Source organism: Amia ocellicauda, chromosome 10, assembly GCF_036373705.1.
Source record: "Amia ocellicauda isolate fAmiCal2 chromosome 10, fAmiCal2.hap1, whole genome shotgun sequence".
In the NCBI taxonomy this organism is placed as follows: Eukaryota; Metazoa; Chordata; class Actinopteri; order Amiiformes; family Amiidae; genus Amia; species Amia ocellicauda.
Window position 1 is genome coordinate 14,043,551 of NC_089859.1, and position 19,243 is coordinate 14,062,793.

At 41.5% G+C, this 19,243-nt stretch overlaps 1 protein-coding gene across 1 annotated transcript; it reads right to left on the reverse strand.

Annotated features, from left to right (window-relative positions):
• Positions 1–589: 589 nt before the first annotated feature.
• vimr2 (vimentin-related 2) lies at positions 590–19,025 on the reverse strand. Its single transcript, XM_066715068.1, has 10 exons — positions 18,885–19,025; positions 17,382–17,523; positions 16,724–16,876; positions 15,466–15,585; positions 13,417–13,512; positions 11,829–11,957; positions 9,268–9,381; positions 7,560–7,670; positions 6,971–7,095; positions 590–5,349 (listed from the first exon to the last, which is right to left on the reverse strand). The coding sequence occupies exons 1-10, from the start codon at positions 18,980–18,982 to the stop codon at positions 5,307–5,309; spliced, it is 1,131 nt and encodes a 376-aa protein (XP_066571165.1). The 5' UTR covers positions 18,983–19,025; the 3' UTR covers positions 590–5,306.
• Positions 19,026–19,243: the final 218 nt, after the last annotated feature.

A 19,243-nucleotide genomic window follows, 5' to 3' on the forward strand; every position in this document is an offset into this window, starting at 1 on the left:
TTGAACTCTTCCTTGCATTCCTCCAGAGGCATCAATGGATAATGAAAGATATGCAGGATTCTTAGATAATAGGCTGTCTTTGGAGAAGACATGCCTCGTGTCAGGCAAATGCAAGTCTTCGACTCACGTGCAAGGATTAGGTAGAGACAGCTGCCCTTTGCCATTGGTCATTGGTCATTAAGAAAATAACCCGCATGATATGAGCAGAAGGTCTGCAGATCACCGAACTCTTTATGATCCTTCTTACCTGCTGGATCGGCCACTGCTGAGATGGAACAGAGCAGCAGGTCTGAACAAAGACTAATTACCAGCTCTTAGAAAACCATTTTAGAAGTGTTTTCAAATATGGAAAAATCAAAGTTCTTATATTAAAGGTTATAAATGATGTACTGCCACATGCACAGGGGTTTTTGTAATGTCTCGGCATACTAATTTCATCACAGTCTTGGTTTGGTTAACTTGTTTGGTCTCTGCCACTGAATAGGGGGGGGCACGCTCCGAGAGATGAAGAAAAGGAATGAGAGACAGGAATACAAGACAGGACAGGAAAGGACTGACAAAAACAAAGGAAGGATGATACAAAAACTGATCAGGGCTCACAGTGTTTTAATAACTCCTTATCCAAACAGTTCTATAGGAAATGTATTGGCACTGAGATTTATTGTTTTAAGAAATGAACAACATCTTTCATTAAGTTTAATTCCCGCATCAAGAAAGTGAAAGCCCTTGGGGTCAGAGGTGAAGGTTTTCATAACTCTTGCAAGATCACAGACCCCCAGTCATGATACTCTAAGGCTAAATGATTTAAGTTTCAATAAATAACTGGGTGAAACTGTATAGCCCTCGTACCAAAGAGAGAACCACCCCATTGTCACTGAGAGAGAGCATGAGAGCGAGGCAGTGTGATTTATAGGAATAGGAATGATGCTTCTTCAATAGGACACATTCCCAACCCAACAACACCACCACCCATGATGAACTTTGACTCATTTTAACTCTTTGAGAAGGAGGTTTACAATTCTGGGAAAGGCCATTTGAACATCCTTTTGTAGATGATGTTCTTCACAGCTTCCCCCTGAGCACTGCTAGCTTCACTCCCGCCAATATGGGGGTGGAGGGGGGGCAAGAAGCTTCATACCAGTGTGATTACTTCATGCTGTAGAGTGACACTACTAATGCTGCCAATGGTGCGATTGAGAAGAGTTGGGGAATTTGAAGAAAAAAACATGAAAGCTGCATCAAACCCCACAGCGCTGCCTCCGGGACTTCTGCAAAGCACATGTGCGGTGTCAGCATGGATGTGTCAGATGGAGGTGTTTTGACTCCATCTGTTACTGTGTTGACAAATGCACAAACAGGAGAAATGCTAAGGTCATCAACATATTAGTGGGTGGGAGTGGGTGGGGGGGTGGGGGGTTTAAATGTTGACATGCAGACCCACCTGCTAAAAACATGCATGATAAGCAGCAAGCACACGTGTCCAACACAACTAGCTTCAGGACAAAGATGGCCAAAGGTGTCGTCAAGCTGGTATATACATATTCAAGACTAAATCACAACATCTGACGGTAATGTGGGACAGCCACACCGGCCATGCGATTATAAATAAATTAGGGTTAAACTTTGTTGCTTTTCTACCAAGGTAACTGAATCGGGTGTAGATTTGTGTGGGCCTAGCTTGAAATTTTGAGGTTGGCTATGGTTTGTGTTCATGCTGATATTATTTGATGTTAAAATGGGGCAGGTAACTTTAGGCAGGTAAGTTTTTTCTTTCCCCCCCAGTGCTTTGCTGCAAGACAGGTAACGAAAAGCAAATTATGACCTCAACTCTGGTGGGAGGGCACACACACACAGAGAGAGAGAGAGAGAGAGAGAGAGGACAGCTTGACATCACTCAAATCTGTTCCACACCTCCCAGAGGAACAAGCAGGCAAAATTTTTTTATTCCAGCTCTCTTGTTAAGGAAATACTTTCTCAATTGCTTCTCTCCTTTGTATGTTTTTACAGACGTTTTCTCTCCCTTGATTTCCCCTCTACGTATTTATTTGTTCTATAAACACCCGCCTGGCCGGGTTTTGTCACACAGCAGTGCAGAGGGGAAAAAAAGTCAATCGTTTCGTTCTCCCCTAGACCACCACCAACTTCAGCCTAAGAGTTTATTTTTTCTGTGATGGAGATAAGGTTCGTATCAGTGTTATTAGATGAACACAGAGGTCAAACACACAAGCTGTTAGGGTCACAACTACCATTACGGATTTGCAATTCTGAATTTCTTCAGACATATTGCATGTAGCCACAGAAAAAACATTCTTCACTTTCAAAAGCTCCAATCAGTCTCTAAGAATAGAAGCTCATTGTGTTTATACAGGACATAAATTGTGGTACCAGTTCATGTATAATAGCGAAATATCACTGTTTTGCAAGAATACTCCGAAATTTAATTATGTGCAGACCAAATGATTTTTTCAAATCATCTCTCACCACCTTTATAATATCTTAAGAACAGATACAGTATATTACAACAGGATTTGTTTTTCCTTTTTGTAAAATTCAACTGATAACACTTATGTTTCAACACAATGTATTGCATAATGAATTCCTATTCCCTTATTTGTTTTTGTTTTCTTCTCTGCTTTTTCCCCAATGAACAGCAAACACTTGAAGCCTGAAGGTGTTATTTGGCACTTTGATACTGTATAATATTATCCAGGTGTTGCAGCTGTGATAACAGTAAGAAATGGAGGACAAGGATTTTTGTGTTGCCACTTTGGTGTTCCCACAGCCCCCCTTTCTCAGTGCCCACAAACAGCGACTTGATAAAAAGGCTGTATCGGTCACTGACCACTGACCCAGAACACAACTATGACCACAGGCCAAATCAAGAGCATCAGGCCTAAAAGTCTAGGGCAGCATAGGCCTCCCAATGTCACAGGCCAAACCAAGGGTTAACAGAATCTTACCCACAATCTTAAATCATTGGAAAATAAGAGAAAGACAAAATGTGAGAGGTTAGGTGCTGCAAGTTACAATACTAAGAACTGGCTATTGGGGTTTAATCAGCCTTAAATTGATTTCCCAACAAAGTATTTTATTTTTCCATTTAAATTTGTGATCTCCAGGGTAAAACAAAATCTGTATCTGTAGGACTTAAATTTGGCTGAGCTTGTACCTCTACCCTAAATATTTACATCCTTATAGTAATTCTCACTGTGACTCATGCAAAAACTGACCCGAATGTCTCCGTGTTGTTACTATATAATTTGTGTCTTATAAACATTATAAAGTGCTGTGCTTATAACACACAGTGGACAGCACACAGCTTTTGTCAAAGACTAGAGTTTAATACAATGTAAATCTTAGGCTGCATTTGTTTTCGCATTAATCAACCACAGTCCTACATTTGTGTTCAACCTTGTAGGTTAAAATATAGGAAGCAAACCGACCAAAACAAACCTTTTGAATTAGGAAAAATAAATATATACCAGGAAATTCAGATGGTATAGGACTTGAAATTCCCCAAAGTCTCCACTGTATTGTATTATTTGGCTTTACAGACTGGAGTTTTGTTTAATAATAATAATTAAAACTAATACAAATAAGTATCAGCAGAGCACCTCTCCAAAATTGCTCTAAAAGTAAAACATATTTGCTCAGTGTCTTACGGCGGGCACGGCGGGTAGCCTGCTTCTTTAAAACCCAAAACACTAATCTTCTCAAAGCGCTTGACCTGGCCTCCGAGTCGCCATGTCCCCTCTCCTCTCGGTATCAATCACAGCTCTTACTTTCCCCTCTCACTGCACACAACATATGACTAAATAACAACCTCTGGTGTGGGGGGGGGGGGGGGGGTTTGGGGCTCAGGGACTAAGAGGGGGCAAAGGGGTATCAGACACATTCATCCACACACAGGGTTTCGGGGGAAGATAAATTGTGAGGGAGCAGCTCTGTGAAGTTGTGGAGATGAATGAGCAATGGGGCCGGCGAGACACAGAGACAGACTGGCTTCCTCCCATGGCAGCCGTGTTTCATGTCCACAGAATTAAAGGCGTCAGCTCAGTCAGATAGATCAGCAAGCCTGAGCTTGCATACTCTGCAAGGGTTAACACTGCAGGCAAGCGGAGTTCACTTTCTAAGGATAATCTTATCTGCCATATATTAACTGCATTTTTTGTACTTTATGTAAAGCTTAAAAGGCTCTAATCTGCCATCAGATGCTCACAATTAATGGGTGATGAAAGCCTACAGAGACGAAAGAGAATGCATAAAACGGCGTAAAATAGCCAAATTTCAAAGTCTGTCATGAAGTAAAGGAATCAATCCTATAGAAAGCATGAGAGGGGGTTGCAGCTTGTTTACTATAGCGTCCTTGTTCAAAATTATGGAGAGCATAGATTGTCTTGCACAATGAACAAAACAGCAAAGTTTCAACAAAGTTGGTTCTGTATTTTCAAAGTCCAGCCCGAGTCATCACAGATTTCTAAGTTCAGGTCGACTTACTAATCAACTGCCATAAGGAAGGCTTATCATGAAGTGATGGCAATCCTACTGAAAACCCATCTACACTTGATTGCCAGGACAGCGACCATCTGATGAATGTGCACAACACGTCAAAGCATCCTTGTAAACACTTGGTAATCCAGGGCTTTCAAACAAATGTATGTGAACTGAGTTGTCATTCTGGACATCAGGAATCTAATCTGGAAATGAAAGATGTGTTACAACTTCCAGACAGAGCAAAGTTTAAGTGTAGTGCACTGCGTCTATCTGTCTCAATTTGCCTGAGGATTCATTAATATTGCCCAGAATGCCAGGAAGGATGAGACTTCACAGCAGCCATACATCATAGACAGAGAGAGGCAATCTGGATGCTGAATTAATGCCAGGATCAATAAGAGAGGTCCTCACACACAGGCACATGAAGATAGGGAGCCCTGGGGAGAGTCCTAATCTAACCAGCAAGGATTCTTGTTCAGAAGATCACAAGTAATTCTCTCTACACCCATGCAGCATCCTACTCCCACCTTACTCCATTTTATCACATCACTTACACACTGATGTTTTTCTTCTAAAAGCATGAGGCTAGATTTCCTGTGACCTGCCATCAATGACATTACAAGGATTTCCAGTTCTCAGATAAATCTGTCAAAATTAATATATGTACTTCAACTGTTGCATGGCTTAAAGCTTTTTTATTATTGACTCTTAAGTATTAGTTTGTGTTTTTTCTCTTCTCTTCCTCTACAGCAATAATTAATTGAGCCCAAGTCCGAACCTCTCCCCCACCTCCAGTTCTGAAGCTCGGTCAGTTACAGGTAGCACAGTCTTTCCACCTCGTCTTCAACCAAACCCCTGGAAAGAAAAAGAAAAGAATCTAAAGCTCTGTCTTGAGAGTTTTAGACTATAAACCACAATATATGGTCACTTTGTATATAGTGACATGCTTCTCTTTTAAACTTTTTTCCAAGACAAAGTATATGCTTTAGAATGCGCACCCTGTGCAGTGATGCTTTCAATTATGCAATGAACACCAAATACTACACATGAGAGACAACAGTTCTGGACCTAAACCAATTAGCATTTTTAAAATACTTCTTCTCCCACACCGATAATGTAGTTACTGAATTTTTAATACAGATGATATTTTATACATATTTTCTGTGCCATTAGGTTGCAATAAACATGCAGATTTTGAAGCACATGAAAAATTTAAACCACAATTTCTTTTCCTTTTTTTTTTTTTTCCACCTCGCTCTCCTCTATCTCGCATTGTTGTGTTCATGGACGACTGCAATTTCTGACTCCTCTGTTTCAAGGGTGAGGAGTTTTGGATTGTTTTCACAAGTTAATTCCCGACTTTCTACCCTAGAGTCTGAAGCGGTGACAAAGCTGCTAGCGCAGGTATCCAACCCTAACCAGCTGGTGGATAAACACAGCGCTTGAACAAACAGCACTGACAGAACGCGGTCCCCCTGTCAATTTTAATGAGCCGCTACAGAAGAAAGGTTCCACTGCTGCTTTGCCAGATGCTTTGAAAAACACAGGTCTGCAGCGATGACTCGTGTGAGTCAGATACCTTCCAGGAGTGTCGGAAGGAGAAGTAAAAAAAAATAAAACAAGAGCTTCCATTGAGATGCAGATGACGAGGATGTAATGACGAAGACGTAAAAATGAAGATGTAATGAGGCAAATGTCTTCGAGGCCACAGGAAGTGGAAGCACCTTGGAATGACCGTGGTGGAATCTACTTCCTGTGACACCGATGCCCCCTTAGAAATCTCAGGAAACAGCCGCCCGCTTTCAGAATGCCTCCTGCCGTGCACAGCGTTGCCCAAACAACATCCACCAGAGCAGTCATCATTGTAAAGGTCAGAGATATGCAACCTTAACCCTTCCCATCATGTTTACGTAACAGTCCCAAAATAGTTGAATTATGTAATTAATGACTGGACAGGAAGGCAGGGCTGCGCCAGAGTGTAGAAGACCCAGAAGTGTCTAACCCCATATCTTGGATACATACAGCAGCCTGCTGAACTCATTACTGCCTGAAGATGATCCTCGATAACAACCAGCAGAGTGAGGAATTAACAGAGCAGCCTGATCGGGAAGAGAGCGCTCATCAGCATCTACACTACACATCAACTGCTTCACTGGGGAAAATCTGTTTCAGTTATTGCTTCCCAAGTCACATTTCTTGGCAGCCTTACACTGCACTATTCGCCCATTAGAACACACAGATCAGCAGAGAAGTGTTACACAGGGCTGTTTAGGGGCTACTGGGAATCTCAGAGCTGGTGGCAGGCCCTCAGAGCCACACTGATGATTGCAGTAGAGAAATACTGGTGCACACACTCACACATTATACAGGGCATGGGTGATCTCTGCACTACAACTTCACAACAAGATGCTAAACTGTCACTCTGGGTCCTGAATCTGAAGCTCCGCGGTCTTCCCCGAGTGCAGGACAGTGTTACCTGTAGGCGGTAATCTCAATGTCCAGGGCCATCTTCTCACTCAGCAGCTGCTCGTAGTCATCAGACTGCTGCTTCATCTCCAGCTCCAGGACCCCACGAGAATCCTCAAGCTCGGACACGCAGTTCTGAGAAACCACAGGGCCAAAGAGGTGAGGAGAGCAGGGCTGTGCTTCTATTCACCACACGAAGGCTTGCACACCCGAAGACAAATACACCCAAGGCTGGAAATCTACAGCCTTGTACAACATATTTACCAATTTCGGATTCAGTGGTCCTCTTAACTGATTTTCTTTCCTTCTTGAAACCGTATCCGTAAAAAATACAATTAAATGTCTCTTAGAACCAGACAATATGGCTAAAGTCTGCATTTAGCTTGGCCTGTGCAAGAGCTTGACTATACACTATACAAAAATGCTTGATGTGCCACTTGTTAGAGAGAGAGGAGAGACAACGAGGAAGAGTGATCTACATAGCCTTCCATGTTGTGCCGTTAGTCAACAAAACTAAAATGGCCTCATCAAAACAAAGAGAGGACAGCAAGGACAGGGCTTCACGCGGCTCCCTCAGCTCCACACTCATCTCTCTTCACCTCCAGCTGTGCGATCTCCTCCTGGTGCTCATCATCCCACGCCTCTATCTCCCCCTGGAGCTCCTCACCCCGCCTCTGCAGCTCCGCCAGTTCTCTCTGCAGCTCCGAGATCTACATAGAAAAAACACACACACACACACACACACACACACACACACACAATGTAGTGAGGTGTGTGGCAGATCTTCTTTCATATGTAAGGATCAGATTGTTCCCGAGTCTTACCTGTGTAATCCTCTGCAGATCTTTAGTTATACAGTACCACTGAAAGCAGTGTACTTTCATTTTACTATTAACACACTACATGGATCAGATTTTCAAACTAGAGCCAATCTGTGTGGATGTAAAACATATTAAACAAGTATTAGACATCTTACTGTAACAAAATCCAAAAGTTGGTCCCAGAACACTGCTGTATTTTTTCAGTTTTACCACAATGGTAAGGTATAACCTCATTTCAAAGCCCTCATCAAAACACACATGTTGAGAGATAATCTCTTCTCCCAGACAGTGTCACCACGATGAATAATTACGGTACTCATGTAAGTTAAACAATTAATTGTAAAGATTAATGAAGTTTCAAGATTGTATAGCTTTCCAGGTAGATCAGTGAAAGCCTTATCCATATTATTTAAAGGGTGATGAGGTCCAAAATGAAGCTGTCTTTATGTTCCATCTGAAGGTGCTGTACACGCTAGAGTGCACTAGAGATGATTAGTGTGGTCTGGAGCTTCGCCTCACACTGTAAAATGCTATGGAAGTCAAAATTAATGTACAATCCCTGTTTTATTATACACAGTGCGCCCTAGACTAATTTAACCACAGGCTGCTTATTTTTTTTAAGCTGTTTTTGGTCAGGATCCAATTACTTAAAATGTATCATTTAAAGTAATGGGTGAGTGTAAGAAACTGTTAAGACTACAGTATTTTATCAAAACAAGTTAATTTATGCAGTACATATCATCAGTAAAAAGTTTTTAGATGTCAGGTTATGGGTTAGAATAGTGGACAGTGTATTTTAAATATCAGGAGGGTCTACCCAAGGAATATCACAAAGTGGTGCTGAATAAATGCATTTGTTACCGAATCTGCTATTAATGGAATCACATTTATTTTGACTTTCTGGTGTGTGGTAACCATTACTAATGGCATACTTTATTTAGATCAGTAAGTGATGTATAATTTATATCTTTCTTTGACCCAATAATGATCTCAGGTTTCATATACCTGATAACTTGTCATCTAGACTAAATAGCCATTTATTTTTAAGGCAACTTTTTATAAATAAGAGGAAGGAGAAGAGAGATGTCTGCAGTTTAATCACCAGACTGTGATTTGTTTAGTACCCCTGATGATTTTATCTGGGAGTGTTTGACATTATAAAAGATACACATAGAAGAAATAAAGTCTATAGTATTTTGCACCAAAATGAAAAAGCAAGAAAGATACATCTGACTGAAAAGACAGGATTAGATGCACAGAGAACTTGCATTTCAGATACTGCAATGTAAACAACCTGATTGTCTGAAAACCCCCCCAAGGGAATCTGCTCCAACTGTAAACTCCAACTGTGCTGTTGTAGGAGCCTAGTGTAGGGCAAAAGCTGTGGTTTACCAATTGCATTTCACTGTCTAGCAAATGTGCACCTACATTGGCTCTTTACAGATCACTGGCAGTAATCTCTGGGTTGGTAATGCCAGTTACTCACCCGTTTCTTGAGCTTGTCGATCTCCTTCACTTGAGCGATGTGTGCCGCTTTCGCTCTGGAGTCTCCTGGGCCTTCATCTTCACCCATCGTAATGGCAGCTTGCTTGGACTCAAACTGGTAAAGACCAAATAAACAAAACACTACTACTTTTGGTGCATCTCAAGTGCTCATCACCCACCTTTCCCTCACCCCTGTTGAAAATAACATTAAACCACTTCACACGCTAAGAACTTTAATTCGGAACATCTGAAAAAGAGCGGCAAAAATCAAGACTTAATTGAAGTGCTCTTGGGTAAGCAGGTGTGCAGGTATCCACCATTGCAATTATAATTAAACAGTAATTACAATCACTTGTGATGTACACAATTACACTTTAACACACTAATTGACCTCAGGGTTGTTTTGGGGGCTGGATAACAGCTGTCAGGGAAGGAGAGTTATGGGGGTCTGGAGTCACACAGGAAGCTTTTCGCCATGCCAGGTCAAGGCCTGGGATCCCACAGCCTGGACTCCCCTCCTATAACCAATAGACTTGTGCTCCCCAGTCTTTCCAATTAAAAATGTTTCGTAATAATAAATATATAAAAGGGAAATCCAATGTTAGAATATTTCTGCAAGATGAAGGTATGAATGGTTTAACGGTTACAGTTAGGTGGTTTAGAGAATTATTTTGAACAAATCAGAGTTAATTTGTATCCCAGGCTAGGGTTAGAGGTCACAGTGCTTTATTACTTCACTTGAATATGTGTAGATGTGTAAAGCTTGACATTTTAGTCTTGGCTAGGGTTGAGGTCAGGCTGTGTTTTGGCCTTAAAAGGGGGCAGATGACCTACTGATGTAATTAACTGGGTTATAGTGAATGCAGTTCAGCATAAAGTTTCTAAATATGAGCTTTATTTACTAAAATGTTTTGAGCAGGGGGTGCTGCCCACCGAAAGTAAATTTTACATTTTAAATTATTAGCTGCTTTATCAATTTGTTTATGTATTTTGCAGGGAGGAGCTTAAGAATAGAGTCATATAATACATGCACTACACAAACACATGAAAGATTGGTCACATAACGAGGAGAAAAAACAGATTACACTACTAATAGTACACAAACTGCGAGAAGAGGATTATAATGTTAGCTTACCCAAAACGGCCGTTCACAACATGGAATAAACACATCTCAGCACACAGAGGGAGAATAAAGACGACACTGGACACAACAAAAACAAGCATCTTTCGCTTCCATTACAACTCCCTTTAAAGCACTCAATCACAGCCAATCAGAACTTGCCATCTACTGACACAAACATGTAACTGAATAGCTTGCTTCCAAACAGAGCAATAAAGATGCCTTAACAAATTGACGATGCCTACATTGGACCCTATCTATCTTACCAGCTTCACACAGCAAAGTCTGAAACTCAGCAGCACATTAAAGAACATTCTTCATTGCGACAGCTTTGGGGAAAAACAAAACAAAAAAACTCTTACCTACAACTTTGCTAGTACCACTCCTGCTAAAGGCTCGGCACTTGCTTCTGTGATTTTATTTTGGTTGCTATCGATGTTGTTGATGCTCTCCTCACAATTAGTAGCGGTCAGATTTTCGATTCTGCCTATGTTCTATTTTGCATGCCAACTGCATGTGAGCGCTAGCTTTATTCTTGCGCTCTCACACCATCAATCACGGCGCTGATTGGCTGTTGTTAATCTGAACAGGCCCTTTTCCCTGCCATTTCAAACAATTATGCACGTTTCAATTAGCAATAGGTTATTCATAAATCCTCATCACTGCATTAAGCACCAGCAGGGGGTGCTGCACCACCCCCTTACCACACATATGTTTACAGATACAGAATAAAGTAGAAATGGTTACAGTTACATTTAGGTTATTAAGTGAGCATTATTTTAATGCTAGCCTACCCAATAATAATTTTAATTATGCACTACAATAAAAAAATGTAGGTAACCTACTGATGTAAACATATGCTTATTGTGCCAAACCACCTATTTCAGTAACTGCAATGCAGTATCACAGTTCAGAATAAAGATTCTGATTAATATTTAGGCATTAGGTTTTTTTGTTTTTTTTATCCCTGTATGAAGATAAGATGATTCATTTTAAGGTTGGTGTGTAACATTGATGTAATACAATAAGATGCACATCATTTAAATATTTGTGTTTAATTCTGTCAGGAACTTATTTCACTCATAATTTAATAACTTAAATCAGGGGTTCCCAATGTCTGGTGATGGAGGGCCAATTTCCAGAGGTTGCATGGTATGTGGGGGCCACAGTTTGGGGTATAGGGGTATGTAGAAAGGTTGTAAAGTGGATAACTATGTCATGGTTCTTGGTGTCAATGTCAAGTGAATATAAACATAGGAATGCCTCCCGGACCAAAACATTGGGAAAAGCTTTTCAGATTCAACATGCAGCTGGTCAATGTGGCGTGGCGAGGCTGAACGCCCCCATTCCCTGGCACAGCAGAGCACTCACGTCTGCCACAGAGAGAGTGCACAGCTGACCACCCCGCATCACCTAGATTATTACCCAGATTAATAGAGTACCTGCAGGCTCTGGGCCAGCTGGCTGTAGTAGGCCTTGATGTCTAGGATGGTGGGGCTCACGTCAGGGCAAGGGAACTCCAGGCTAACCACTGGCACGCCATCACCAGGGGCACCCAGAGTCTCAATGCGCTGCGGAAATAGAGAGAGACATTTCAGAGGGAAAGGGGGGGGGGGGGGGGTGTACACTTCCCAAAACCCACTTCTCTGTTATTATCCTTGTCTGTCCAGGAACTTTACATCAATTCATTAATCTACACGCTTCATAAAAAGGATTCAAGCAATTTCGAATGTAAATTTATACAAGCCATAGGCTGCATCCAAATCTGTAATTTAAATGCACTGCTACTGCAAAACTGGATGACTGTGATATTATGAGATGTAGAAAATGAATAGAATCCTACTTCAATAGTACTCCAAATATTACTAGCATGACTACTACTACTTATAATAAATATAATAAGGTACTTTATCTTGACAAAACGTATGCTCCGTGAACTATCTGCATCTTCAGGGTAAATATTTGACAGATCCTTTCTTATAATGGATTGTAATATGAAGTATTAAAGTACAGACGAAGAAACTAAACTTTCCCCATGAATCTGATTTTCTACAAAGACAATTTAGAAAACTCCAATAAAAAATACTGCAAGAGACTTATCATGGAAAATAAATGTTTTTTGGAAGTTTAAATTATGATAATCTTTTTAATTTTTACAGACTTATGACTTCTGTTTTGGTTTAACATTAAGGTCAGATTTCCACAGCTATAAATAATCGAATGTGTCCCAGAGGGAATGTGTGTAATGTTAGCAAGCTGAACTTTAATAATGCATTTTAAATAAACACACACAAACACACACACAGAAACCAGAAAGAGTGTGTAGTTAGTTTCTCCTTGTTCTATTGCACTCATGCTCAGAGCTGAGATCCAATCTGAAAGTCTGTCAGAGGGAGTGGATTGGCAGCACCAGGCCAAGTTTGTTATGTGGGTTGTGATTTCCACTCTGGGGCCTCTGCTCCTACCTGCCTGTAGCACGGCTTATGTTTCTCCCCTATAACTATAATGAGTTGCTTGAGAGAGGCTGCGACGTGTGGCCTGCTCCCCACTGGTATTTGTGTCACGCTGCCAGCATGCTAGGGTGAACATTGTTGGCACTGTTCTGAATCGAAAGTGGGGTGGCAGCAGGGTCACTGCCCTTCACTGTTCAGAGTGAGAGGGGGAGGGTTTGTGTCGGTGTGCTCTGTTTCCCTTGCTTTTGTTTTATGAGATTTCACTCCCACATTTTGAAAATCACCAGTTTTGTTTACACCCCACCCCCACTCCCTCCAGTTTGGAAATTGATCATCAGTCAGGAGAGAGGAAGGCAACATACACCCTTCCCCAGTGGTCAGGTCCTGGCAGCCCATTCATTTCTTCTCTCAACATAAACCCACAGCACGACCAACAGTTCTGGCAACATGACGTCATATTTGCACTAGTGCCCCTTCACACCAATCATGCTTCCCTCCCTGCCTGCATCATCATAACGGTCTATCCTCCCTTTCCCACTGCTTTTGTTCCCCGTCTTCACCCTTTCCCCAGTCTTACCTGCTCTTGCTGCTCCTGCATCCAGGCCAGCTGGTCCTCATAGATGGCTACCTGATCCCTCAGCGCCAGGCACTCTGCAGTTACAGCATCCACCGCCTGTAGGGGGAACCAGAGAGCACAATAATCCAGAGCATGATACGCTTCTCACACAATGCACTGCAGGAAAACACTCTGTGGTTGAATCCAAGCATTTGTCCATAGGAAGGCAAGTGGTCTCCTCAGTCAGTGTTCACTATGTATGCAAGCCAGTAACTGGAGACAGTCTGAGGTCTGTCTGGGCTGCAACAGATCCCAGAAGATTATTCTCTTTCCTTGTGCTTCGGGCCATGCTTTACAACTTGGAACAAACCTTCTCTTTTGTGGATTTTCAAATTCAAGCCAGCAGTGGTAGTAATGGCATTAGTCCTATTCCAATGTAAGCCTATCCCACACCTGTAATTGAACCATTCAAACAACCATCAATTACAAAACCAGAAAACCCCCAACAGCGCATTCCTAGAATCCAGAAAGTTGGAGAGATGACTGCAATGTAACTCGAATTGACCACATTTCAATTATGAAAACAAAGGCCAATTTAATGGCAGATATTTTTTTAACTTTTTGTATTTGTGCATTCAACTCTATATCCTCTAGTCCCATCCTGTCCTCTTTTATGGCAGATTTCAATTCAATGCTGCCCAAAATGAGTATTTTGAACATTCAGAAGGTATATTATAGTATCACACTGATTGAATAACAGCTGCAAGAGTTCATGCTGATTAATGTGGTAAGATAAAGAAAATGATTTACCTGAACAGAGGCGTGGCAAGGGGGTAGGCATGCCAGGCATTTTCAGGGTTCATATGGCTCTCTTACCATGTAAAGCAGTTTTCCTCCTCCTTTCTCAGAGTGAAGTTTAATCAATAAAAAATCTTGCCACTGCTGTTCAATTTAATGTCAATCAGTGTCAAATTGTACCCCACCCTGAAAACAGAACCTCAGAATTTAAATAGATTTTTGCAACACCTTTTCAGTTTCAACCTCAAAACTGCTTAATAGCAAAGAGGGCTGAATGCAAGAACCTTCCCTGCTCTCTCACAATCTATGACAAACAAAAGCTCCTTTCCTCACCAGATGAAACGAAAGCACACATATTGTCCTGCTATTGTCTCCACTAAGTATGGTACGCTACTGGAGTCCACCATTTCGGTTATATTAACAGAAAAAGAGAGACAGAAAAGACCGAATGTCTTAATTAAGACACTACACTTCACATCCTCAGTGGTTGGCGATTCAGTGGATGTGCTACAATTCATACAATGGTTATTAAAGGCCTGGGTGAGATTTTACTGTGTCTGATGGCTCCTAGACTATGGGGCTGTGTTACAGCAGTCTTAACGTAGATCTGTCTAGGAACAGCTGCATTAATGCAGTGCAGAGATGCCAGTTTACAGAGACCAGCATGGGGCAAGAAGGCTGTAATGAGGTAGTTAGACAACAGTGACATCAAGTGGAAGAACCAAGTTAGTGCAGCATCTAATTTTTATTTTATTTTACCTAGACATTTATGAAACACAGGTCTGATTTTTGTTGTCTCTCACATGAACTTGCATTTCATTTTAGCTCAGTTTGGGTGCAGTTGAAGGGTGGCATCATTAATGTGTAAATAAGCATTAGGAAAATGCAGACCAATCTAGAGAAATACAATGGAGTCTGCAAAGTGCACACTAACATCATCCTCATCAACAGGTCTAGAGAAATAAAGCAAGACTATGGCCATTTCAAAATAATAATAATAATAAGTTTTATTTCAGCTGAGCTTTTCATCCTATAATAATTTCCTTACAAGCTAAGCTAAATACACATATGTGTTTGTGTGTTAAGAGTTGATCTCTTTTGGTTGGATTTTTCCTGAGATTCATACTCTCTTCTCTTCTCTTCTGCAGCTTGTGAAAGCAGTGAAGGTTTGGCTCAAACGGGCACTGTCTGAACAACAGACATGTAGCGCTCTTAACACACTGTTGGCTGGAAAGGAACTTTGAACTGCATGGTGGACGGAGGCTGGGTTACCATGGCGATGTCCTCCCTCTTCAGCTGCATCAGACAGCGCTGCTCAGATGCCTGCTCGAACATCTGCTGCTGGAGATGGAGTTCTTTCTGCCGCTCACGGATGTCACTCAGGATCTGCTCCTACAGGAGGGGAGACAAATATATCAGAGGGTCAAGGTGACTGGGTTCAAGTGTGCTGACAGGTGTTGTTTTATTTCTCACAAACATTCCACGTTTTTATTTTTGTGAGCTCAGGAATGCATCTTTGTAAGAGGGCAGCTGGCACAACGTTTCAGTCATCAGGACCAATCAGTTAGGACCTGGTGGGAATCAGGCTGCTAACAGACCGAGTCCTTGGAAAATAACAACTTCTATAAACTCGTGTCACTCCACCATTAAATGTATTACAGCAGTTAGGTAATGGATATGAAATGATAGGCTGTGTAATATACATATTGTTTATGATTTCCATTCATTTTTTCCCCAAAATGTCTGCCTTGCTCATTCCAAATGTAATTCAGTTTGCACTGGTGATAGTATTGTGATTATCTTTAATTGTATTGTACTTATAAATCCCCCAAAGTATATTCTACATTTTATTATTTATACTTGTAAAATGTATATTACATCAAACATATGTTATATATTATTGCTAAGCAACATTGGAGAATTGCATTTTGTACTTAAGGCATTTCCTTGATTAGAAACAGCGACCCGATGATGTAGGCAGTTTGGTTTTAGCACCACCTAGAGGTGTGTGAAGGAACAGAATTCCTCATCAGTGTGTATAACAATCCCAATCACAGCAGTGAATGACATCTTTCCATCCTTGTTTATCGTATTTTTTTTTGCAGGATGTACTGTATATGTAGTTCCAATAATTATGAAAATATAAAAACATAAATGACCATACTCCCAACAAATACCAGACTGGTTACATCCACTGTTTGATGAATGCCATTGTTTTGACTATACTTGCATTCACATCATTTAAAACCATAAGCAAGCCACATCCAGGGAGTCGAATAACAGTCACTAATTCTGTAACAGATAGGAGATTGTTGTTTAGTGACAGATATTCAGACACTGAAATTGTCTTAATACCTCACAAATCTGTTTGGGAAGCAAACATTACTTGGCAGTGCTGGTGATATTAAGTTAAAAAACATGCAATAATTGGTGAAGTATATTGTGAACAAATGAGTTAAGCAGAACTGCTTGGCTAGGAAGCACGTGTACGCAGAGGAGCCCGTCTGACACTCATGGGGGCAGGCAGTACCTTCTCCTTGCGCAGTGCCTCCACAACAGCAGCTAGACTGCAGCCCTCCATGCCCCGCCCAGTGGAACGGGTAGCCGCCTGGCTGCTCAGTCTGCCCTCCAGCTCCAGGATCTGGGCCTCAAGAGTCTCATTCTCCTCCTCCAGACTGCGTGCCTAGAACAACAGCACAGGTCAGCGCCATCCACCCACTAAACATCTGCATTCCTGTGCAATGCAATACTGAAGTGTCACAGATATAGGTTGAGGAGATGGAAGAGCAGAGCTTGATTTTCAGTATGTGAGGAGGCTGCACTGAGCACAAGATAAAGATATATATGTTAATCACCCAAGCATTAAAACAGCAAATCAGGTTCATAATTTCTGGAGATGTCAGTAAATGATCTACACTAGCACCTGCCTAAAATGGGACCTAGGACTGGGACCTTTCAGTGTAATGGAGCATCATACATTCTTGGTTATTGGTTTGCCTCATCTAAAGGCTGCCCACATCATGAACTCCCCTGCAGTGCAGCAAAGCAGCATAGTAAAATTCTGAAAGCTAATGTTAAACTAATGCTCCCATAACATTCACAATGCGTTTCCAATTTGGGGGAGAAGATTGAAATGCAAGAAGTGTGAGGTGTGAGGGCATTGGGCGAGGCTTCCCTGGCCGCCTCACCGTGTCGATGAGATAGGCCAGACGGTCATTGAGCGCTGCAATCAGACTACGCTCCTTCACACACTGGGACAGACTCTCCCTGCTCAGGGCACGGGCTACCTCGAAATCAAGCTCCTCCAACTGCCAGTCTGCTGAAACCGCCCTTCAGGAGAGAGGGAGAGACAGGGAATCAGTTCAATTACACCAGGGCCTACTTGGAATCAGGGCAACAGTTATAAAGGAAAAATATGTGGACTATCAGCTTAATGGCAAAAGTGTGTGAGTATCTCTATATATAAATGTATGAGTGTTTCACACATATATATGTATATTCATATATCCCGTGGCCTCTGGGGAAAAAAAAAAAAACTGATTGGACAGCGAACACCCTTTCAAATCCAATCTTGCTTTGAATGACTTGCCAATAAATCAGTGATAACTAACTCCCCATTCTCCAGAGCCACATCCCTGCAGGTCTGTTAATAATCTTAAAATACACAGTGGCTATAAACCTAGTTTAGACTACTTAAGTCAATTATTAATTCAGCGAATCCATGAAGAAGTCACAAAATGACCAAGTCACCTAAGGAGCCAATGTAACTCTTACTTCCAGGTAAGAGTTTCATTAACCTGGGTGGCAGTTGATATGCTAAACAAATATTCAACCGTTTGGATTCAAACCACATAGATTTGAGCTCTAGGAAACAGGAATATCATTAATATTATGATTAATAATAAATATACAAATCAATGTCCAGTGTGTCAGAGAGAACCACTATCACACTACTGTTCTAAGGACAAGTGGAGCGGGAGGAAAAGCCTGTGCATTACATAGCTGACCAATTACTGTAGCCTTCCCAATTCAGTAGCTGACCCTCCAGATCCCATATAGATGCTAGAGAATGTATGATGTAATAGTGAAGTACTTCATTTGATTGCTGTTTGAATAATAACACCTCCCTCCATCACAGTGGAATTGAGAAGGAGGACACTGCTGTAACATACAACAGGGTGGGGATTTTTTGTTGCAACACAAGTCCAATCATTGCTTAATAAAACAGGCACTTTTGATAGCGAAGCAATGAAGATAACCTCTCCCATTTTTCTACAAAATCTACAACATTTTTTTGTGTTATTATACTGTTAGTGTTATGCACATTTCTTAAAATTACCATACATTTTAACCAGCTCTTACAGAATACAAAAACAGACCAAGTCATTGATTTTAAAACTGTACTACCTCTACTATACAGTAATCTACCTAGTAGCCACCTGAAGATAACTCCACTACCAAGTTAATTATTTAAAATGGCGAACTTTATCAGATTTTATCTGATAAAATGTACAATATTGTGTTCTATAAATCTATCCTTGGGAGCCATTTTGTCTCATCCCCTGTAAACTGATCATTATTTTTTCCTATTGATTTATTTCAATCATCTTTATCCTTCTCCCCTTCACACCAGATAAGGATTTAAAATTCTACATGACTGGCACTTCAGGGGATCAGATAAAGCCACTCACCTGGCAGAAGCACGGTCCTGCGCCCCACACTGAACCATGCAGCCAGAGCTCCACTGTTCCTCCTCGAACAGCCGCCGGTATGAAGACACTCTCAGCATGATCCACAACAAGGCAGGGACACAAGCAGTAGGCAAACACGGGCACACGGACAAGACAGGGGTTATATACAGGGAGGAGGAGAGTGATAAGGGGAATTTCACACAAAGGAGAGGGATCTCTCACAGCCTCCTGACTCCACTAACTATAGGGGTGTCGTCAACAGCCAAGGATTTAGCGAGGGACAGAGACAGGCCAGCAATACCTAGTCCCAAGCACACACCACAGGCAAGGAAAAGTGTAGGTTATTGGAGGCAAAGCTC

Bases quoted from the DNA above. Each gene is read 5' to 3' on its own strand.
- vimr2 (XM_066715068.1), bottom strand. From the start codon at position 18,982: ATGCTGAGAGTGTCTTCATACCGGCGGCTGTTCGAGGAGGAACAGTGG. The intron at 17,524-18,884 runs GTGAGTGGCTTT...TCTCTCCTGAAG, and splicing joins CAGGACCGTGCTTCTGCCAG to GGCGGTTTCAGCAGACTGGC. The intron at 7,096-7,559 runs GTGAAGAGAGAT...GTGGTTTCTCAG, and splicing joins AGGAGATCGCACAGCTGGAG to AACTGCGTGTCCGAGCTTGA.